Source organism: Dryobates pubescens, chromosome Z (assembly GCF_014839835.1).
Source record: "Dryobates pubescens isolate bDryPub1 chromosome Z, bDryPub1.pri, whole genome shotgun sequence".
Taxonomy (NCBI): Eukaryota; Metazoa; Chordata; class Aves; order Piciformes; family Picidae; genus Dryobates; species Dryobates pubescens.
In genome coordinates, this window is record NC_071657.1 from 71,194,364 (window position 1) to 71,219,519 (window position 25,156).

General features: G+C 38.3%; 1 protein-coding gene across 2 annotated transcripts in view; it reads right to left on the reverse strand.

Annotated features, from left to right (window-relative positions):
* Nucleotides 1-25,156, reverse strand: part of EDIL3 (EGF like repeats and discoidin domains 3) — a 339,872-nt gene that overhangs the window by 206,667 nt on the left and 108,049 nt on the right. The window contains exon 3 of one of the 2 annotated variants that reach the window (XM_054178604.1): nucleotides 6,667-6,696. The exons of the other annotated variant lie outside the window; for it this stretch is intronic. Within the exon in view, the coding sequence (XP_054034579.1) occupies nucleotides 6,667-6,696 (30 nt within the window). The remainder of the gene's footprint in view (nucleotides 1-6,666; nucleotides 6,697-25,156) is intronic. 2 annotated transcript variants of the gene reach the window in all.

Sequence of the window (25,156 nt, forward strand, 5' to 3'; positions counted from 1 at the left end):
AATAAATGAACAGATATGCAGAAGTGGCTCAAAAGAGAGTGTCTAGATGCCTATTACAACATAAAACCGTAGTTATTTAACTGGTATGGAAAAAAGATATCTGGATCAATGTTGATTCAGAAGAAGGGCTAAGAAAATCCTTGTTGAGACTGTGAGGATTCGGTTAAAAAGCATGTAAAAATAGATTATAATGACTTATAATTACTGTTCATTAGACTGAAGCATTCTGAAACTGAAGAAATCCCTGTGAATACTGTTGCTAGAGAGAGAGATTCACAGGGCATTTATTATTTCAGGATTGTTAATCCACAAACTAATGGTTTCAATAATCAGAAAAATGTTAGAAACTTCACTTCTGTGAAATTATTCATGGATGGAGCTGTCAGAGAAGCCAGACTCTGTACCAAAGAGCAGACTATAGGAAACAGTATTGTTTTATCCATTTGAATGAATAGAAAAAGGTATTTTAGTTTTGATCTTGATCACAGGTCAATTAGAAGTTTATCACATTCATAAAATGTTAAAATGCTGTTTGTAATCTTCATAAAATGGATGTATTACCTGCAGTTTATCCTAACTCAGATTCCTTACTAAGTAAAATTATTGTTTTAAAAAATACCTCCAGTTAACCTCCAGTTAATCTTCTCATTTTTAATCCCTTGCAATGGGAATCATAGAATTGTAGAACAGTTTACATTGGAAAAAGACCCTTAAGATCACCAAGTCCATCTGTCAACCCAGCACTACTACATCTGTCAACACTGCACTGGTTAGGCCACACCTTGAGTCCTGTGTCCAGTTCTGGGCCCCTCATTTTAGAAAAATTTTGAGTTGCTGGAACATGTCCAGAGAAGGGCAACAAAGATGGTGAGGGGTTTGGAGCACAACTTCTAGGAGGAGAGGTTGAGGGAGCCGGGGTTGCTTAGCCTGTAGAAGAGGAGGCTCAGATGAGACCTTATTGCTCTCTACAACTACCTGAAGGGAGGTTGTGGACAGGCAGGGGCTGGTCTCTTTTCCCAGGCAACCAGCACCAGAACAAGAGGACACAGTCTCAAGCTGTGCCAGGTGAGGTTTAGGCTGGATGTTAGGAAGAAGTTCTTCATAGAAAGAGTGATTGCCCATTGGAATGGGCTGCCCAGGGAGGTGGTGGAGTCACCATCATTGGAGGTGTTTAGGAGGAGACTTAATGGTGTGCTTGGTGCCATGGTTTAGTTGATTAGATGGTGTTGGATGATGGGTTGGATGTCATGATCTTGATGGTCTCTTGCAACCTGGTCTATTCTATTCTATTCTATTCTATTCTATTCTATTCTATTCTATTCTATTCTATTCTATTCTATTCTATTCTATTCCATTCCATTCTATTCCATTCTATTCCATTCTATTCTATTCTATTCTATTCTATTCTATTCTATTCTATTCTATTCTATTCTATTCTACCAAGTCACCAGTAAACCGCGTCCCACAGCACCACATCTACATGTCTTTTAAATACCTCCAGGAGTGGGGACTCCACCACTTCCCTGAGCAGCTTGTTCCAAGGCTTGACAGCCCTTTTGGGCAAGAAACTGTTACTAATATTCAAGCTAACAGCAACTCTCACACTGCATATGCAGTCTCTTCTCAGAGTGTTTAGATGAGAAACATAAAGTACTTCTAATGATTCTTGAATGCTAAGTGATGACTTCCGAACCTTGCAGCTGGAAGCATGTGCATACCTCATCTCCAGCACTACCAGATCAGCACTAGAATCAAGAGGTTAATTACTAAAATAAATGTCACAAACTTGAGGAAACTTGATGGAAAAAAGCAAGATCTACTAGATAACAGAAATTTCCTTCTGCCTATACAAAGCACATCCCAGTGAAATTAACGCAAAATTCTTTAGGTGACTGCATAAGGCTGTGGATGCAGTTTTCATTTATTTTTCAGAATGCTTGCATCCTTCAAACTGCATGACTGCCTTCCCACTCTGAGGAAGATACGTGTTTTAAGCAGAACACACCGCTTTATAAACGACGATGCACTCTGAGAAATAAATTGTATTAAAACAATCCCATAAGAACCCACTAATCTATTACTTTCAAAACAACCACATCTGGTCATATCTTAAAGCAAAATCAATTGAAACTATAAATAACAAAGCATCTGAAGAGATAGCATTGCTTATTAAATTCTAAGATATAAATTAATGTTAAGTAAAGAACAATTGCACTTTATTCCTTAGATTTTCCTCTGGAAAAACTACAAGAAGTAATATCTGTATGAAGAAGGTTTAAAAATAACTTCATTTTCACATGCATATCTTTCATCACTAAATATCAAATTTTTTCTTCTGCTTTTAATGCAACCATCTGTGTTTGACATTGACACCCCTAGGGGCAAGATAATGTGCTTTATTGTTAAAATGTGTATTGTGCTTCTAGGCTGCACTTTACTGTTCTGCTGAGGAAATTATGTACATCCATGCCCACACCCTCCCCCCCAAAAACCAACCAAAAAAAAAAAGAAGGTGCTGTTTTATTTTAAGAAAGTTCAAAAAACCCCCAGAATCTATACTTAAATACTGGTTATTTTGATCATAGTCACTTTTTATGTAAATGCAGAGTTGGCTACTCTATTAATATCGAGCCAAAGAGTTTAAGATGCACAGTTTGTTACTCAAGGCAAAGACTGGAATTGTTTTCCCAAAGGTGGAAATTTTCATTTAAATAAGGGGGGGGGGGGGGGGGGGGGAGGGAATGAAATTGTTCTATGCCTGGAGAAATTTAGTCAAATTCATTCCTACAAAAAGCTTCAGAATAATAATTAAAAAAAAAAATCTCAATAAAAGAATTGTTTCAAAAATAATTTCCAAAGAATCTAATCACATGAAGTATGAATGTCCTAGAAACACATTAAATAGCAGACAGTGTTACTGATACATTAATTCACTTACTTCTGCAGGTATTTAGTCATGTTCCCTTGTAACATAATTCCGAGCATTTGAGATTCATTCGCACAAATGTTTACAAATGTGTATTTTGCCTCATACTGTAAATCTACCATCTACTATTTATGCCAGAGAAGTTTGTTCATCTGTCCAAATCAAAGAAGCATTCTAGTGCTGTACATTTATGTACTTCTGGCTGTTGACCTGTCGCTCTGAGCATATCTACCTGCATTTCTAGACCAGTGCAACTCCCATACGTATCCTCTTACTGCATGCAACATCTCCTATCTGATAACTAACATGAAAAGGTCACCAGTATTTCCATTAGGAATTTTCATGTAAAATGTTACACTCCTACTATCACTGTACAAATAATAGGGGCACATTTGCAGGACCAGAGAAGTGATCTTACCCCTATACTCAGCACTGGTGAGGCCAAACCTTGAATACCGTGTTCAGTTTTGGGCCCCTCATTATAAGAAGGACATTGAGGTGCTGGAACTTGTCCAGAGAAGGGCAGTGAAGCTGGTGAAGGGTCTGGTGAACAAGTCTCATGTTGGGCATCTGGGTCATAGTTTAAAGTGGGACAGATGCTCTTTTACCTCTTGCAAAGGGGAAAAAGAAAACTGCTCACACACAGTGGATAGTATTGGAAAGTTTGAATGGAAAAGCTATTCACAAACTACAATGCTACAGTGGTATAGTAGAAAGTACAGCAAAGCATATAAAATATAAAGAAATCCATAGCCTGGGCTTAACACACAAGCTCATTAAGCTCCACACAGATGTCCCTCTATTCCAGGCCAAGCCCCAGGCTTCCATGCCCCTGCCTCCCTACCAGGCCTCTCCACTCTCCATACCACCATTGTGATGCAGAAACAAATTCAGTTTGGCAACTGCAGGCACCAATTTAGCTGCTCCAGGCCTAATTGGTAGCATTGCCAAGGCCAGCAAGAGAGATAAGAACATGCTTGTCCTTCTCAAGAGGAGAAGGGGGGGTGTAGGGGGGGGTGGTAGGAAGAAAATTGATTTTACAGCCAGTTTTATAGGGGAGCTTGACTTATGGTTGTGAAATAGAAAGATTACACTTTCCAGTATACCTCCCGGACATTTCTAGCTTCTGGAGGTCTGTAACTCTGTGATTTTCTTAAAGGGACTAGCTTCAAACTGCCACAGATTGTTTATTCTGGAGAAGAGAAAACTGAGGGCAGACCTCATTGGTCTCTACAACAACCTGAAAAAAGTCTGTAGTGAGGTGGGGGTTGGCCACTTCTCCCTGGCAACGAGTAATGAGATGAAATGGCTTCAAGTTGAACCAGGGGAGGTTTACATTGGATATTAGAAGAAACCTCTTCACTGAAAGGGTTATGAAACACTGAACTAAGCTCCTCAGGGTGGTGGCTGAATTCCATCCCTGGAGGTGTTTAAAAGACGAACAGATGTGGTGCTAGGGGACATGTTTAGCATCAGACTTGGTAGAATTAGATAACAGTTGGACTCAATGATCCTAAAGGTCTTTTCCAATTGAAACAACCCTCTGACTTTATGATTCTGTAAATCCTGAAACATTGAGAATCAGAACAGTAAATATGATGGTGAAAATTAGGGGCAGCTCATTCAACCAGCTATGAGTAAATAAATTACTTGAGTTTGAAACATCAGGCCTTGGGGTTGGATTGGTTGATGGGTTGGACGCGATGATCTTGAAGGTCTCTTCCAACCTGGTTTATTCTATGTATTCTATGTATTTGAAAAAATGATGGTGTAAAGATATAATTTATAATGGGTGGTGAATATGAATGTTTAGGAATATTCTCTGATAGAGCAATGCTAAAAAGATGTTCATTATAAATTATTGGCTTGAACAGAAGAAGTGTGTGGAGAAATAAAGAAAGCAGTAATCCTAGGGCAGAGTGAAATAAAACAGCCAAAAGTTATAAAAAATAATCCATTTAAATGAATGCAAAAATAATCAAACAATATGATCTGGCACTCCAAAAGTCAAGAGCCCCTCAGAAACTGAATATAGAATCTATGGGCATTTGTAGCACTATTGAAATATCAGCTGGTAAGTCTAGCAGTAGTGGAATCCTTGTGGCTACCTCATTAATTGCACTTCATTCCTTTTAACTGTTTTTCACTAATGTATCTGGTTAGCTTGGCCACCTCACAGTTATGGACTTTCACAAAAGTGGTGATGATGTTCAAAATGCAAAGAGAGAAGCTGTATCTTCATGAGATGCTCCAGGCATTGTGGCAGAAATGATGGGTTTACAATGCACAGCCATAGCAAGATTGTCTTCAACATCTATGTCACTAAACTCAATCTCTATGATGTGTGCATACTTAAACTAATTCCATAAAGGGAAAAAATGGTACCTTTAAAAATTCCCTACATAAAAAACAACCCAATATCTCCTTTTGTAACTAACACTTCAATTGAACAGAAGTAATAGATTTCTATTAAGATATTTTCAATGAAAATTTGAAGACTGACATCTCTCAAGAAATAGATAGTTGAAGGTTGATGTTTAATAATGATAATATGCATATGCCTTGGGGGTGTGTTAGTTCTTTCCCAAACACTTTCATTTTCTGTTTCACAGGGTGTTTTTTTCTCATCTCAGTGATAGTATCTGTCCATTCCACTGTTATCTTCCTTTTAAAAGCTCCCATTTGCTTCTTTCTCTATTCATTGCTAGTCTTCACTATTCTCCTTTTCTCATTCTGCTCTTGGCTCTGTTCTCTATCCTTTCATTTATTATTCTCCATTGCATCCTAATTACTTATATGACTCCCAAGTTGTAGGTTAGTGTTGTAAACAGTGTTCAATCTTTACTTGCCATCTCCCTTCCTTCATTCACTTTCCTTATCTTTTATCCTTTGGTTCTCTGGAGACCTTTACTTCTTTTAACATCCACTATAAAGTGACTCTCTATTCATTTGGTGTTTTAGTTCACTGAGTTTATACAACTCAATGCTATTTCAAATACGTTAAGCTGTTTAGAGGCATTCTTCTTTGGAATGTTGTCTTCTCTTTCTTTAAATACCCCCAAACTAATGGATTGTCAATTAATTAGAAATAGTTAATCTTCACAACAGAATATACATTAAGGGTTTGTGTCTCTTGGGAAACTCCTAAAGTAGTATTTATGACTGTGCTGTTAACTGTTCTCACTACTTGGCAGCCTGTCAATGGAAATAAAAGATTGCTGAGCACATTCCCAGGCCATAGTCTTCAGACTGTTTTCTTTGAGCAGGATGCTTCTGCACCACTGTCCTTCCCTTCCTTCACTGCTTGTTTCCAGGCTGCACTGGCTTTAAGGATGTCAGTTTTGTTGGTCATGCTGATGACTGAGCTTCACCAGCATAAAGACAAATAAAAAATTAGTACAAACACTGTTAATTTTTTTTTAAGTCCTCATTGTTTTGAACCTGTTTTGTTGTGTGAAGCCCAGTGTGCTAGCTTAACCAAGGTAGAAGAAAAAAAGGAACATGTGGTAGAGAAGACACTGAACAACTACTGGTTGATATATCTCCTACCAGTTCCAAAATGAAGGATGAAACAACAAAAGGAAGGGAAAAAAGATAGAAAAGAATCCAACACTGATATGGCTATTTTACAGGTGTTATACACAAAATTAACCTGGTTAAAATGATTTATTTATTTTTTTTAAAGCCGGCTCTCAAAGAATGGTTGCAATAATGCAAATGTAATCATTAAACATTTATACCTGCTGGAGTTGGTTCTTCTCCAACTGAGGCTGTTCAAAAAGGCAGGGGCCGGGCAAGAGGGAAAGAGAAGAGCAAGGGAAAAGGAGGGAAAGAGAGAAAAATTCAGATGAAGAAATCTAGATAGTTCTTGTTACACTAGTTACATTTCTTAATATATGAGACATAAGATACCATTTAAAACTTTATTCTAAATAGCTTGATCAACTTCAGTTATGGATGTTTCATCTTAATGGAGAACTACACTAAAATTAGTTAAGATCTTAATCTTTCCCTCTATTTTGCCTGATACAATAGATTCAACAGAATAGTTTCAGTCAACTTCACTGAATTACAATTCCCTGTCAGAGCTAGCTGTCACAATAGTAAAAATTAGCTATTCTTAACAAAAACTCCTCTATAAACTCAATTGAAGGATTCAGAGTTTTGGTTAGCTGATAAAGGCTATTGTCTAAGGACACAGATAAGCCACATGCTGATTAAGAGTTAAAGAAAAGCATGGTCCACACTTTTATCCCATCTCTCCATCCTCTACCTTTTCTGTTTCTTTCAACTTCTTCAGTTGGTGCTGGCAGTAATGGATTAGTTACCCTGAAATTTCGTTAGGGAACAAAAATGACAGGTTTTGTTCTTTCTGCTAGGGTTGTAGAGAGGGCAGTTGCCTGTTGGGACTCTCCATTCCAGATGTTTATTACCCAAAGAAAACAACAGAAATATGTATCTTCATAAAAGAACTTTTCCTTTTAGGTGATAGATAACCATTAAATCACCTTAAGTTACCATCAGAAAGTATATATGATTGTATACTATCTATTATCCATATGTTCAAAAGAAAAAAACAGATATATTCACAAGAAATCTCCTTTCAGTCAGTATGTTTTATATACACATGCATCATAAAAATGATCTTCTCATGGTCTTGCAAAGTTTTCAATGACAGAAAAAGCAGAAATCAAGTGTTTCTCACTTGGATGCTATAAAAGCACCTAGAAGTCTTAAGAGGACTCTCCACAAATGTGATATCACAGTATCACTAAGGTTGGAAGAGACCTCAAAGATCATCGAGTCCAACCTGTCACCACAGACCTCATGACTAGACCATGGCACCAAGTGCCACGTCCAATCCCCTCTTGAACACTTCCAGGGATGGTGATTCTACCACCTCCCTGGACAGCCCATTCCAATGACGAACAACTCTCTCTGTGAAGAACTTTCTCCTCACCTCCAGCCTAAACCTCCCCTGGTGCAACTTGAGACTGTGTCCCCTTGTTCTGGTGCTGGTTGCCTGGGAGAAGAGACCAACCCCTTCCTGGCTACAACCCTCTTAAGATACTAAACACAGGAATCTATACAGCTTTTGTTTGTTTCTGTTTTAAGGAGTCTCCTGCCTGTTGAAATGGAAGCTACTTCTTTTTGATCTCTTGCAGAATCAGTTCCATAAAATAATGCTTCTACAGACACTGCAAACACTGAGCCACACTGATGGGTTCAGGGCTTACACTTGGGACAAATGATATGCTTGATAAGATGACTTCTTTGCCTTCAATGTCATTCCATGTATTATGCTGGCATAAATTAGTAAAGGTTGCTCTTCTTAGTGCAACCTCATCAAACACAGCAAACAATTAGTCAACAAACACCAAGAGCATTTGAGAGCAATTATAAATCTTGGGTAAGTTAGTGTGATATTCTATATGCCACTGTATATGATGATTAACACTGGACACATCACTTATTTCTAATTGCAGACAAGAATGGTGTCCTTTTGGGGGCTGTCAGATCAAATCAATGGAAAATAATGAATTACTGTCTGAAGCACCAACCAGCCATCTTGTCTCTGAATAAATTTTCCTGATGTAAACCAGTGATTTTATTTACATAGCTGAGTGTTCAGATAAACACTTAAGAAGACTACATTACAAGAAGAGTACATTATGAAATGCTTAATCCAAAATGGCTAAAACGGAAGACCTCACAGGCTCACCCTTCCCTGTTGTAACTCCTGGTGTCTAGATGTGTATATTGAAACAAGATTAATCAGTTTTGAGGTGTATATGTGTAAATGTACATTTAACTTTTAAATTTTACAGCAGGCCTCTTAACTGACTTAAGTAAAATGTGTTTGCAATGGCAGAAGATTTCTAGATAAAGGAAGAAAGAAGGGAAAATAGCATTCTATCTTTTTTCAAATTGAACTAATCAGATACATCATTAGTTCAATAACAATAGTTATTAACAGGTAATTCCACAAGAAAAACAAAGCAAAAAGCAAACAAAACCCCTCAGCATTTGAATATCCAAACCAATAGAATTGGAACTAAATAAACAAACTACAAATTAAGTTAATCAAGCATGTTTTAACTTCTCAATTACTGTCACCCACGGCAGAGAGAACTAGACAAACAGAACAGAACATAGATGTTAGAAGTACCATTAGAAAATTTTACAAATGCCCAAATTATGCATCAACTACAAACTTAAATACTGCTTGAGCAACAAATAATTAAAAGTACTAGTTGCTCTGTATTAAAACTGGTTAAACAGAATTGTCTAGTTATAGCAAGAATTGTCATTCCAGCAACACTTTCTTTTCAGACTGTTATTTGAATAATATTCTTAGACTTCTTTAATGGGATGAATACTAGCATTAGCAATATAAAATTGGATTCTGTTATTACTCTGATGGTTGTTTCAGTGTATGGCCACTCTGCATCTAAGCACACATCTCAGTAAAGTAAGATAGATGCACAACAGCTGAAATAAATCATTCAGAACCCAAGACAGCTATGCCAATGATGTTACTTTTCTGTTTAATTAATTGGTTTTGACTATTTGGTTCCTGGTTAGGGTCTTTCAAGAATAGACTATGTCCATTTCCTGATGGAGTTAGACTAGAGCTAGTGAGAATTGCTTTCGTAAAATGCAAAAGACCTAGTCCTACTTGTCAATAGGCATGAAAATGCAGTTGCAAACTTGTTTGTACTTCATGCATAATTTAAGGGGGAAAAAAATCAAATTAACTTAATCTCTTGCTACACGTGCCAGGATTTCTTTCATCCCTTATGGTTAGATAAACCATGTTTTATAAAAACAGTCTTCTGTAAGATATTGAATACTCAAAGAATACACTATTTTTGCTTTATCATTCCAGCCCAAATGCAATGTAGGCATAAGTAAATGCACTAAATTATGACACTAAAAAAGTTCCTACACCACGACTTCTTTTCAGCATCAGCAGAGATTTAAAATGTAAAGTTATTTTTAAAAGCTATTTATAGAGTGACTAATTTCCATAGTAATTATCTATAATTTACTTTCTTTACTTATTTCATAGGGGTATAGTGCCGGAATTGCTTTGCTCAACTGAGCCGGCACAAGCTGGTGACTCACTGTGATGTGTGGTGGATCATCATCAGCCTGGCTTTCACCATTTAACTCCAGAGTGGTGAGATTCACAAAGAGAAGCCAGTTATTTGACTCAAATATAAATCCAAAGTGGTCACAGACATTCCCAGGTCCTGATCTTTATTGATGATCTGGATGAGGGCATTGAGTCCATCATCAGTAAATTTGCTGACGACACCAAGCTGGGGGCAGGAGTTGATCTGCTGGAGGGTAGAGAGGCTCTGCAGAGGGACCTCGACAGGCTGGACAGATGGGCAGAGTCCAAGGGCATGAGACTGAACACATCCAAGTGCCGGGTTCTGCACATTGGCCACAAGAACCCCATGCAGTGCTACAGGCTGGGGTCAGAGTGGCTGAAGAGCAGCCAGGTAGAGAGAGACCTGGGGGTACTGGTTGATGGTAGGCTGAACAAGAGGCTGCAGTGTGCCCAGGCAGCCAAGAGGGCCAATGGCATCCTGGCCTGCATCAGGAACAGTGTGGCCAGCAGGAGCAGGGAGGTCATTCTGCCCCTGTACACTGCACTGGTTAGGCCGCACCTTGAGTCCTGTGTCCAGTTCTGGGCCCCTCAGTTTAAGAAAGATGTTCACTTGCTGGAACGTGTCCAGAGAAGGGCAAAAAATCTGGTGAGGGGTTTGGAGCACAAACCCTATGAGGAGAGACTGAGGCAGCTGGGGTTGCTTAGCCTGGAGAAGAGGAGACCCAGGGGTAACCTTATTGCTGTCTACAACTACCTGAAGGGAGGTCGCAGACAGGGAGATGTTGGTCTCTTCTCCCAGGCAGCCAGCACCAGAACAAGAGGACACAGTCTCAGGCTGTGCCAGGGGAGGTTTAGGTTGGCTGCTAGGAAGAAGTTCTATACAGAGAGAGTGATTGCCCATTGGAATGGGTTGCTGGGGGAGGTGGTGGAGTCGCCATCATTGGAGGTGTTCAGGAGGAGACTTGATGGGGTGCTTGGTGCCATGGGTTAGTTGATTAGGTGGGTTGGATTGGTTGATGGGTTGGATGCGATGATCTTGAAGGTCTCTTCCAACCTGGTTTATTCTATGTATTCTATGATCTGATAACAAGTACTGTATGAAGTTAAGCTGTAAAATACCCTACTCTAGAAATCCTGTAGCTCTTAAACCAGGAAATCTATGCATCACTTTTCATAGTTTTACCCCACTGTGGTAAAGGCTGCATTATGCCCAGAATTATGCCCCAAATATTGCTAAAACATGTCCCTATATGTTTTGCTCAAACCCCATTCTGGAATGGGTATTCAATCCAGAGCTGAGAAAACAAAAGGTCAGGCATCAACAAGCCTGGGTAAAAAACCCAACCTGTCTTGTTAGGGTAAAGAAGAGCACGTGCCCGTTGTATGGGATGCTTGTGCTGTTCTTGTGTTTCTTCCAAGTATGGGTATATTCTGGCCATATGCTCTGTCACTGGCTAATGGCGTTGACTAAGTTTGACTATCGGTTAACTCCAAGCCTTGAGAAAATTGTAAATATTACCCAATTCTAAACAACTTGTTCTTTGGCTCTTTGTGGTCTTTTGCTCTTTCTCCATGCTCTGCCCTCATGCACATGTTCTGCCTTTGTCTGCAGTCTGGAGAGAAACCTTGTTACCCAGGAAGTGCTGTCATGCCTGAGTTTACCCAGAAAGCAGCAAAGAGTCTTTCACATAAGCTGCACTGAAACTACAGCCAGTTTAGCATCATACTGCAGTCCTGCCAGTAGGAAGCAGCTACCTAAACATGCTCTGAAGGGACAGAGACCTGGGAAGCCAAGCCTCAGGGAGAACTTGCCCAAATCCCTTTTGGCAGTTCTAAGTGTGTCTGCTGTAAGCACACAGCTGCACACCTTTGCGCCAAAGCTGCCTTTCATGTGCCACTCAGGACACCAGAACCATGGCTCCTGCAACAGCCACTAAGTTGCAGGAGAGGAAGCCGCCACCCACTGCTCCATTGCCCTATGAGCCCAAGTGCCAGGGCGACCCAGCTGTCCTGTTGCCCTAGAAATGGGAAAAGCTGAGAGGAATCAGCGACACTACTCATTTTTGAGCTGAGCCAGGGGAAAAGACACTCTGCACTGTCCCCTTCCATGGTCTCCAGCTGCTTCAGGAGGGGAACTGCTCCACCACAGCATTCTACAAACTCTCCAACACCACTAGCACCCAGGAATCACCTGAGAGCCTGTTCCAGGTGAACTAGCCTCCAAAGCACCCCCACGGAGACCACACTGCACCCCCAGAGCTGTGGGAGAAAGCTGCCTCTACTGTGTCCAGAAAGGACCGTCCCCAGAGCCAGCCTCGACAGAGACAAACCTAACAATGAGCCTTAACCAGGGAAACTAATTTTGTCAGGGTTCACGTTTAACATCAGTTTTGGTACTCTTTAAAACCTCTGTGCTTTAGCCTGTGTGCTGTTGTGACCTGTGGATTATAAAGCAGCAGCTCCCGGTAATACCCAGAGTCATAATTCATGAGTAAAAATTTGGTTTAAGTCTCCTTGAAAGTTTCCTCTGATTATATGTGCCTGACACCTAGCCGCACTGCTGTGTTCATCTGCCAGGTACCTGCCAAGTCATTCCCTAGTGGGTAAAGATCAGACTGCACCCTAGTTCTCTCACTGAATAGCTGGTTTGTATTTGTCTAATTTGGTCCAAAATTGTTAAACTATACCTCTTTATGGATTATATCCACAACCATACACTAGAAACTGTACACACACACACACACACACACACACACACACACACACACACACACACACACACGTGCATATAAATAATTACTACTTTTTTATATTAAGAAATAATATTATTAATATGTCATCTTTCATATTAATAACCACAACAAGTACTTAAGGCCAATGAACATCTTACATTTTCTTATCTTCATAGGTTTATTTAAAAAAATTACATTTCTATCAAAAAGTGGGTATCCAAGCAAAATTTCAGATACTATTAAAATCTAGAATACTAGTGTCTTAAAATGACAGCATTAGAAACATTGACAAAGGTGGTTAATTAATTCTCACTAGACCTTCTTTTTATCTAAGCATCAGGGCCTGGAGATGAATGAAAATGTTTAAATGAGAAATAAAATATTTATTTTGGTCAAATTATATATTTTACAGAAGACAAGATTAGAGGATGATTTTGTAGTTAGTATCTTTACATTACAGCTCTGTAGAACAAGTCAGTCCATGGCATGCCCACTGAGCCTAGTATTTGGCAAGATGTTCATCGTAAAGAAAACAGTGCAAGAAAAGATTTAATTTTAAAACAATTATTCACTCCTTAGTCAGCCACAGTTCTTGCCAAGATTTCAAGTGCTGCCAAAGGCACAACAGTGTTTAAGCTGTAATTCTGAAGCCAGCAATAGTCTGTCATGACTTGAAATATCACATAATTTTACATACACACACACACACTGCCATATGCAGTTTTGAGATGTGCATGTTCCAAAAGAGCAAAGATTATAATGAAGAAGTATCTGAGAAGTTTTATGTACAAACCCCCACATCTTCTCAAATAGCTATGTGACACAGACCAAAAATTCGTGTAAAGTAGTGTTTGCTTCTTTAAATTTCAAAGAATATTCCCCAATGAACAAAAGTATAATCTTAAAATTAAATACTAAAATGGCTATAAAATGTACTTTATGTTAAGTAGGTACCTTCTAGCAGCTCTTAAACTTACAGATGCAAATAACTATCCAGAGTATCCCCATAGTTACACATAGAAAGCTTTGCCTTCCAAGCCAAGCCATTTAATATTTTCATTTTTCAATCATTTTCTTGAAGCTTTTTCATTTGGCTGTTTTCTATGTTTTAAGGGAAATTTTACCAACTATTCTTATGCTAATGGAAAATAGTAAAGACACATTATATATCACACTGCAAAATAACAATGATGGTGGATATTTTCCCTCTTAGGAAAATAAAAAATAAAAAACCAAACCAAAAAAGGGCAAAACATGATATAAACCCAGTTATGAGATCAGGGTGTCTTAAGTCTGCTTTAAGTATCATAGAATCATAGAATTGTTTCAGTTGGAAAAGACCTCTAAGGTCACCAAGCCTGCCACCATTGAGTCAACCATTGACCTGCCACCACCATGGCCATTAAACCATGTCCCTAATTGCCATGTCTACACATTTTTTTAACACCTCCAGGGATAATGACTCCACCAACTATTCCAATGCCTGACCAGTCTTTCAGTAAAGAATTCTTTTCCTTAGTATCCAATCAAACCTCCCTTCTTCTCACTTGATAGCCATAAAAAGAGACTTCCACAAGAGTCTGGGCAAGCTCTTTCACTGCAGATGTGTGCCCAAGTACTTGATCCAGGCCAAGTCCAAGGCACTGAGGTGACATGTCAGATACAGCATTCCTTCATAACATGGGTGAATATGTCTTGCATCTTAATCCGTAGATGACAGAGGTTGACTGAGAGATCAGTTTGATCTGCTTTCCAGAACAGTTTACTCAAAGCTTGGGAACTCCAGGCATGTGCTCTCTGTGCAAGGGAAGAGAGCAAGGCTTTCTCAAAGGTACTAAAATGCAAGTGAAAACAAAGTGGGACTGAGATAAGTAAAGGCTGAGCAGGGTCTCACCATCACCAAATCTTCCACCAGAATTGCAGAAAATTGGTAGATATTACTAACATACTATTTGGCAATTTCCAATATCTAACATCCTATAGAATGAGAAAATATTTAGAAGACAATAAACAGCAGTTAAAACAAACCAACCCAACTTTAATGCAGAAATTTTCTGTGACACTAGGACACAGAACTGTAGAAATTAGTCCAGAGGAGGGCCACAAGGAAAAATGAGGGGCTGGAGCACCTCTGCCATGAGGACAGGCTGAGGGTTCTGGCATTGTTCAGCTTAGGCTGCCGGGGTAAGCTTAGAGCTGCTTTCCAATACCTGAAGGTATCTTACAGGAAGGCTGGAGAGAGACTTTTCCTATGCCAACAGGACTAGGAGAAATGGTTTTAAGATGAGGGAGGGGAGGTCTGAACTAGATTGGAGGAAGAAGGTCTTCAGCACAATGGTGGTGAGACTCTGGAATAGGTATCTCAGAGTGGTTGTGGATACCCCCTTCCTAGAGTAGTTTAAGGCCAGATTGGATGAGGCCTTGGGCAGCCAAATCTATCTGTGAGGCTTCCCTCCCCATGACAAGGAGGTTGGAGTATATCATCTCTGAGGTGCCTTCCAATCAAAGGCATTCTATGATTCTAACCTCAGACTAACCTCAACCGGACAGTTTGCTGACAGCAAATTACATTGAGATTGACCAGCTTGCCTTACTAAAATACATACTAGGAAGTTCAATAAGCACACAGGAAAAGCCAACAAATTTCAGACTCCATAATTTCAGGACAAATATGCATCCTGCAATTTTGTGTGCTTTGCCAAATGCTTTGTAGGTTTGGGAAAATTTTCTAATATACCAGTGACAAAGACTGTACTGGCATCGTTTCTGGGGTATAAACCAATAAGTAGAACATTTTATGATCATATGAAAAGTTTTCAGACTGCATTATAATGAAAAGTATTCTATAATTAATGTTTCATAGAAAATACTCTCAAAACACATTAAAAAAAAAAAAAGCAGAATCAGGAGCCTAGAGTTCTCAGTTCAAATGACTTGCCTGATTCATAGGCTCTATAGAAAAATTAACTTCTTTTTTTGTTGTTGTTGCTGTTGTTAAAAAAAGTGAAATCTGTAGTACTCTTTTCAGCATGACTGAGGGCTGACATACTGCTTTACTGAGGTAATTTCCATGCAACACAATCTTTACCACAGAAAATTCGAGCTGTAAATTGTATAACATGCCAAGAGGAGAATTCAAAGGAGCAGATGGAAGCTAAAATGAAGGATGTGGCCTTAGAGAAGTCCCATGCAGGGAGACATACCACTTCGGTGGGGTATGTGCTTTTAACCGGTTTTCAGTAACTTCAGGAATCAGGAGCAGGAACCATAAAACTACATGGCATGAATATGGGTATAGAAAAGGGAAAATGAGTCTTGGTGCAAGAAAGGCAAAGCAGACATTTTAAAATGAATTTTTTAAAAAGTATTCTGAACACCCAGGCAAAATCTGGAGACTGGAATATACTGGTTGAGGAATGACTAACATATTGGTATTCACTTCTAACTTTTCTGATTGAATGATGTCCAGAGAAGGGCAACAAAGCTGGTGAGGGGTCTGGAGCACAAGCCCTATGAGGAGAGGCTGAGGGAGCTGGGGTTGCTTAGCCTGGAGAAGAGGAGTCTCAGGGGAGACCTTATTACTATCTACAACTACCTGAAAGGAGGTTGTAGCCAGGTGGGGCTTGGTCTCTTCTCCCAGGCAACCAGCACCAGAACAAGAGGACACAGTCCCAAGCCGCACTGGGGGACGTTTGGACTGGATGTTAGGAAGAAGTTCTTCATAGAAAGTGATTGGCCATTGGAATGGGCTTCCCAGGGAGATGGTAGAGTCACCAACACTGGGGGTGTTTAGGAAGAGACTTGATGGGGTGCTTGGTGCCATGGTTTAGTTGAATCGATTTATCTAAAAGTATCTGCAGAGGCCTTATTGAACCTGGACCTTTCCAACCCTTGCAGATTGTTCTGCCCTAAAACACAAGTGACAAAGAAGTTTGCTTTAAACAGGGGGCAGTGTGAACAAATTACTGTGCCCCTTGACTGATTTTACTGAGCATGCAAAGTTCTTTCTTCACAACTGCATTTCAACAAACAGAAATGCCAGAAGAGAAACGTGCTTAAACAGAAGTGTAAAAACAGATGTCTGTCTTTCTTGCTGACTCTGACATGCCTTTGTTATATTCAGTGAAACAAAGCAAAAGGCAACACAGTGATATGAGGCAGGAAAATATACCTGGTGTGAGGTATCTGTATTCTTCTTGGAAATGCTACATCTCTATACTGTTCTTAATTTTGCAGAATATAATTAAAACTTGAGTACTTAGGGCTTTTTCTCATCAACAAGTTAAGATAATTTACATTGATTTTTCTTTTGTCTTAATGAATAAAGCTACTAGAAGTCAAAAGTTTATCAGCCTCTCTGACTTCACTCCTGTAAGAAGCATTTTCATAGCAGCCATCAGCCAGCACTCTGGTACTCCTCCATGCCTTTCAATTTTCATTAGACTAGGAGTCAGGCCTATTGATTTTGAGTTGGGTTTTTTTGGGTTGGTTTTTTTTTTGTTGTTTTATTTTTTAAAGAATTTCTTACTCTGAGTATATGGATTTTCTGAAATCCGCCTAACCCTTACTTTTCCATGCATTCCTCAGTGCAAGTTTATTCATTTTCCCTGCACATTCCATCAAAAGCAGAGTTCTACATTTTTAGAAGATGCTTAGCACCCTCTCCAGGGGCTGCATTTCAAAAGCAATCCCAACCAGCACCTCCCACCATGAGAAATAAGATCTGTCAGGCTCTGGAGAGCTGTCCTCTGTTCCTTTTGATTTTCTCTTTTCCATGCAGCAAGCAGATGGGGAAGCCTCTCCTTGTGTTACTACCTTCCATCTGATGTATGTTGTAGTCTAGAGAAATTCTACACCCTTGCATCTCCATTGCAAACTGTTGGAACCCACTGCAAAACCAAGGATTAGAATTCATGTAACCTGTTCTCCTCGAGATGTTGCAAGTCCTTTGTTCAGGATAGAATAATGTAAATGAACACTGATCCTTGCTTCTGGATCATATACAGAAATTCAGGATACACTGAAAAAGCTATATGGTGCTCTCATGCATTGAAAATGGGACATGTAATCTTGCCTCTTATCTGCTGATGTGGCACCATTGTTTGGGCTGTCCAAGTACTCACCATTATGGAGTCAAGAATCTGGATAATGTATAAGATCAAGGACCAGAGATGCTGTGGGATCTCCCTCCTTGAAGATATCCAAAAGCAAATATTCAGTGGAACATGATCCTATGCAACCAGCTCTAGGTGCCCTTGCTTCAGCAGCAGGCATTGGACAAAAGCACCTCCAGAGTTCCCTTCACACCTTAACCCTGCTGGGACTCTATGAATCTCATTGTGTTCGAAGAACAATTAAAAGAAGGGCTGTGTAATGGAATAAAACCAAAACATGTTTCTAGTTCCTCAACACTTTTTCCTTCAACTATTTACCACCTTTCAGTCTTTTTACACAATCATTTAACATGCATTTTATGACATGTTGACTGCCATACTATCATTATTGAAATACATTACATTTAAATGACTAATTATAATGACAATAATGGAAAAAATCCCTACTGCTTCCATCATTGTTTTAATCTCTAATGTTCAAGGCAAATACATTTAAGTGCTCTAAGTGTATATCACTGGAGATCTGGGAAAATGATAGGCAGATCCATACCTAACTTGTAGGAACTACTGAGAAAACCTTGAATAGAAGACTGTAACATGATTATTTTCATTACAATTAAGTGCACTAAGGAAGTATAAATTACTAGTTTGCCTTCTCCATCATTAATTGCTTTCTTCAGGGCAAAATCTGAAGAAATCTTTTTGTCTGTTGAATGGTATAGAATAGAATAGAATAGAATAGAATAGAATAGAATAGAATAGAATAGAATAGAATAGAATAGAATAGAATAGAATAGAATAGGAGTAGAATAGACCAACCTTCCAACCTTCAAGATCATCGTGTCCAACCCAACATCCAACACCACCTAATCAACTAAACCATGCAACCAAGCATTGTCTCCTCCTAAACACCCCCAATGATGGTGACTCCACCACCTCCCCAGGCAGCCCATTCCAATGGTCAATCACTCTCTATGAAGAATATCTTCCTAACATCCAGTCTAAACCTCCCCTGGTACAGCTTGAGACGATGTCCTCTTGTTCTGGTGCTGGCTGCTTGGAAGAAGAGACCAACCTCTGCCTGTCTACAACCTCCCTTCAGGTAGTTGTAGAGAGCAGGTATTTTGTCCCCTAACCCAATAGAAAAAAAAAACACAAAAAACAAAACAACAAACCAAAATGACTTACTGCATTTGAAGAAGTGAAAGACTTTACATCTGGGTCAGCTTAAAACTTTCATGTTTGTAGTGTAAGAATTCATTTTAATTTCACCTCCTTTAAGAAACAAAATTAAAACCCAACAGTTTTTAAAATTTGAAAAATTAAGCATGAATAAACAATGTTTTTTAGGTTAAACCTTTTCCTGTTACTTTTTAGGTCAAAGACATATGTGTTAATTTTTAAAGTAAAAAATTCCTTCTGAATTTAACTCACATTCATGAATAATTTGCACAGCCCCCATGGCATTTCCCAGTTAATATTCATTAAAACAAAAAGGAAGTTCAGGTTTAAAGATGGGTCAGCTAAATGTCTATAGTGCTACAGATTAAGTTTCATTGTTTTCTGAGTTGCTCAACTCTATATAGCATTTTTAACATTAATACAAACTAGTATTTAATACCAGAATCCAGTAACAAAATAAACTTGAAATAACTTTACTGACTTAACCAACAAAAAAATTAATCACATGATGTTTTGTCAAATAAAATATTTTTTTTCCATTCCAAAACCATTTTCTTGTTTTCACTGGAAATTTTATGGTGACTTCATAAAAGAAAATAACCCCCTTAAGGAAGTTGCTAGAATATTAATTTTTACATTAAACCATGTATTTTAAAGTCTATGCTAATTAATATGTACAGCATTCTGCAAGAGGTTTCTACATCAAAGATTATTACGACTAAATGCAAGATATATTCAAGAAATAGACATAAAAAACAGTGTTCATGAAATATTCATCTGGTGAGCAAGTTCTTCTACTTCATAAATATTCCATGTTTTAACCTAGTGAATTTTAGCCATGACTCTGCATTAAAAAGACAAAATGACATATTATATACTTAAAAAAAAAAGACTAACACCCCACTGCAACCCATAAAACACACACACACACACATATACACATACATGGTCTCCTGCTGTGGGAGGTCAAGCAAAATGTCCAATTGTTGTCTGTAGTCAATAACTAAAGGAAGACAGCCAATATTTGAATTTCCTTCACTTATATATCTTCTTATTGATTCTTTGCACCACACAAAGATCTTTACATGAGATCCACTTCATAAACATAAAAGTGACTGACTGAATTTATTGTCTCCTGCTGACCTGGAATAAATCAATCAAATCCACATTCATAATGCCTTCCCCTAGCTGAGATTTTTTACTGTACTACCTTGCAGTTTAAGAATATTGTTTAGGGCCCCTCACAGCACCAAGGTACAATAAAAACTCCACTGAAATCACTGAAGTTTAATCTAGCCATGACAAAATCTGAGTTTACAACTCCAGGGTAATTAATTCATCTGTAATTAGGTCAAGCTTTGCCAGTAGAAAGTGATAATCTATATTTTGTTACTATTTTGTCATGACAAAGGCACTCCTCAATGAGAGAGAATCTTAAGGAGGTTCTATCTATTTTCCAAAACATATTTTAGTGCAAAAACCTTCAGCCCTCACTCCACACATGGTCTCAGAAGTCTGGATAAGGTTAGTAGTTGCAGGTCTGGGCCTAGCTATTGTGCATCAAAGTGGTCAGTCAAGTCACAGGAGAAGGATTATTATTTTTTTTTCCCTTTAAACTTGCAGATGTTTCAGTGTTCTTCAGGGGAGAGGACAACTCAATTTAATGAGCTTCCTTTTCCTTCAGACAGTCTTACACGTGATTTATTGGGTAACTTATGAAGTGACAGTCACTTTGGTAGATTGAGGGACGTGCTGAAAACCAAGGAATGGCAGATGTTGTTTGCTTCCTAATAGCATTAAAGAAGAAAGAAGCTAATGGTAAATCCATGTTACCCATAAAAATTGAGCCAGTAAATGAAAAACAAGCAAATCAGAACATTTTCTATCCATGTTTCCTCTCCCTTCTAAAAGTCCTTTTGCCGTTCTTAGCCACCTTGAAGCACTTAAAGGGTACTTCTTGTCTATCTTCTTGCAAATTTGAGCCCGTTACCTGCTCTGCTCTGCAATTAAATTGTATTTAAATGTTGCTATCACCTCATATCACGGTCATGTGTTACTTTTTCCTTTACCTCTTCAGTAAGAATGTCTTCAGCATAGCGCCAGTTGTACCTTGTGTTATGTTAACCAAGGAAATATCTGAACCCACAGAGTCCAGATTCAGGAACATCTTCCAAAAATGTGTTGAATGTGTTCAGAACAATCCAGAAGAACTTAAAATGTCTCATCCAGTTTTGTTTGTGGCACAATACATTGGATAACAGCCAGTACCAATACCAGCTTTAAAAATAAATAAATAAATAAAAACCCAACACCAAAAAAACCCAAAATGAAACAAAACAAAATACCAGAACCACAAAACCAAAACCAACCAACCAAACAAAAGCCCACAAGCTTTCTGAAGTAAAAGCAAAACTCTGAGTTTATCCCTGAGATGAGGCTACTGACCAGTTCTGGGGCACTGAAAAATACTATGGGATTTCATACTGCCAGAATAATTGTGGGGAACTTTATGTCAATATTCAGCTTCTCTATGGGTGCTCATCTCGTTGCATTACAGAATATTGAACTTTATTCAAATGCACACACCTGAAATCCTCTCTCTAGCTGGGACTGTTTTGGTAATGTAGTCTGCACACTCCCGTATACAACTTGCAGTATTTAGTTGCCTGCACGACAATTATTCTGTTGTATGACTGCAAGACAAATTAGTATAGTTTCTTCCTGCATGCTTGCTCACCAGCAATTTGTGTTTATCCCCTGACCAAAGAATTGTTTTGTCGTGTGTCATGCAAACCATTTTCCATTATCTCACCCACTACCTTTTAATATTAGGAGTGAACATTATATTAAATAAGGTTTCTGGATGTAGACACACAAGAAATCTTTAAAAACAAACAAAACCACCATCAAACCCATGAAATTAGTTTGCCGATTCTTATAACACTGCTAAAACAGACTGGGATGAAGTGATCCAGTTCTTGTCTCTCTATTTCACCAAATACCTGAAAATATGGAGAGAAAATTAACACCTCAGAAATGTTCCCAGAACAAGAAGTGCTAGAAATAATCAGAACCAAAGGTTAGAGAATTCTGTTACACAGCTGATGGAATTATAAAGAGAAGAAGTTGAACACTATTTACATATACAAAGTAAATCTGATGTTGAAATATTTTTTGTTTTCTTTTCAAATACATTGTGCTGACAACAATAACAAATTTCAGTAAATTGTACATTCACCTCTAAACTTGAAGTGACATCTCTAGATGAAGGTTTATCTGTATGTTGTACCACAGTTGTAGGCAGGTAAATGGTGACAAAAAAAAAGAAAACATAACTTGAAATATGGATCATTAAAACAATGGCTATTTCCAGCTACATTTAGAGCAGAGACTGCTAACTAGATCAGCTGGCCTTGCCTCACCTCATCAGATTCCTGGCTCTGAATCTCCTTTTCTTTCTATGTACTTTAGTGAACTTCCTGAGAAACGCAAAGCTTTAGTCTGACTCTCTGGAATTCATGCAGCAATATTTGGGTGGGATGACACATCATGATTTAGTGGAGTTCACATTGTATGTCCTAAGGATCTCTTCTGGTCCAAATGTTGATGAATCCTCATAGCCATTAAGAAGTCCAGTTTTATCCAGTTTGCATGCTTGTGAATAATGGACCCTGAACACTTAAAAATTTTATAGTGCACATGTATATATATTTAAAATGAACTTAAAGTAAAAACCAACCAAAAGTAAGATAAAACAGACCAAACCAAAACAACCCTGCTTCAGTTCTTTGAAAATGCTGAAATCATCAATTACTAAATGCACTTTTTGAGTGTAGTTATAAAAATCCAGTGGGATGATTTTTTTGTTGCCATAAAATCTCATAACCTGAACATGTTTTTTCTACTTTCCTTCAATCATTACATCCGTGTTCTCAGCTTCTGTCACCATTTTGCCCTCAGAAAGGGTTATAGAAGCATTCTGAAGGTTATTCAATATTTTCTGTATTCTCAGAGTGGAAATGTGTAGTCCTGCAGATGACACAATCCTATAGATTACATATGCCACTTAATAGCCACCAGAACAATTTTCATGAACTTTTGCTTGAACTGTGAAATTAGTTCTCTTCTTTTCTCAGATGCTTTGCTAGGCCATTTTGATTCCTTCTAATCACGTTCCCTTCATCACTTTGTTCTCATCAGGTAAACCATTTCTGTTCTGTTTAACTGTACTACACTCTGGTATTCTATCAATCACATTCTCTTTGCTGCTCCAATTTTCACCAGACAGAATGTTGCTAGTTGTGTTTCATGTACCACATGCTGCATAATTACATGGGGGAAAAAAATATCTGTTTATAAAGCTAAATTATCTCCATCCTACCCAAATACAGTAGCAAAGACTGTAAAGGTACAAAGTAGGTTTGTTTAGCCTCACACACCTGTCTCCACGTCTCCCACTCAGCCAACAGACTTCTCAGTTTCCAGGAAGACCTGCCTCATCAAAGCTAAGTGACTTTAGCATAGAAAATGTACTGTTCTTCTTGGGCCAAAGGCCTTTGGCAGCATCATGTGTCTCACACGATAATCAGCCTGTAGAGCTCAAGTACACCAAAAAATATGCAAAAAGAATGGTAAATGGTGAGCAGCACACAGGCCTTTGATTTAGGGATAGCAAGTCAATGAAGAAGAGTGGAGCTACTATGGGCCATTTTTGAATGAACACAGCTGATGAAAACGAATGCTGTTTGTTACAATGAAATTGAATTCAGTGACAAATGAAATTATATTAAAAATGTGCCATTCAATTCAATTATGATTAACCAGATTATTCTAGTCTTAATATTTCTTTTCCTTAAACAAGGGTCAGATATTTCTCTCAAAGTGTTGCTATCAGTTTGATTACAGCAAGTCCAGGCAAGAATTAAGTAATTTAATTATTCCTGTATTTAACTGTAAGATGCATGAAATAAATGCTTAACAGACCCCAGTTCTAAGTAGCATCAAGATTCATTGCCTTCTAGATTAATATTTACATTCTTTATTTTAGACAACTTTTTATTTTATGGTCTTTGGGCACCCATATATTTGGTTGCAATATTTGAAATTTAATTAATCTACCTAATTTTGGATTACTGATTTTTTGAAAGTGCTCAAGTCCTTCCTTCCACCCTGAGATGGGTAAGTGATGAACATACCGATGCTTTGTAAGTATCCACAACTGGCACTCACATTGATATATTTAATTACTTTGTTTATGCTACATTGACCAGGGTCTGTTGTTTTGGTATAACTAAGACTGATCCCAATGACACCACTAGTGAGGACAAAGTTAATCCACTGCTTACTTTTGTTGCTGACTTAGACTAATGTATTGTTCAGCTATGGGCTAATGACTCCTGCAGATGCTTCTTATTTCATGCCAGGAAAAGCAGAAGCTGAAATTAAATATTTTCTTTTTATGACCATTATAGTTCCCCTTATAAATTATAGCCCACTCAGTCATATTTTTGAATAATTCAAATGACATTGACAACACAGTTTTCTTATCTGCAAAAATTAATCTTACAGGACTAAACTCTGGCCTCATTAGACTGCTCATGATGAATAATGTAACTGATGATTAAGAAGTTGACCTGCCTAAGAAGGAGAGGAAAGTAATAAGAAATTGTAATCAAGACATATCTCTCTCTCTCCTTCAACCAGAGTACATTTGTACTTAAACATGCTGGCATGTCTCTGTCTTTGTATTATTTCACACTGTTATTGCCCCCATCTTGCTTACACATGGAGAAGTCCATGAACACATTTTCAGGAATGCCTTTTGTTTAATGCCAATTCTACCCTGCCATATTCAGAACGAGCTTTGATGTTTTAGAAATTCTAGTTAATAGTAGTCTAATATGCTGAAGTTCTGCCATTAAAAATATTTTTCCTCTTTCTCAGGGCCTTAAGGATTAAATCACAACCACAACTCTGTTGCCAGCCTTGATCTTGCTGCTGCTTGTGCATACCCTGATTTTGTGACAACACAGGGCTGCAACAACTTCTCAGGACCTTCACTAAGAATGTGTAATAACAATGA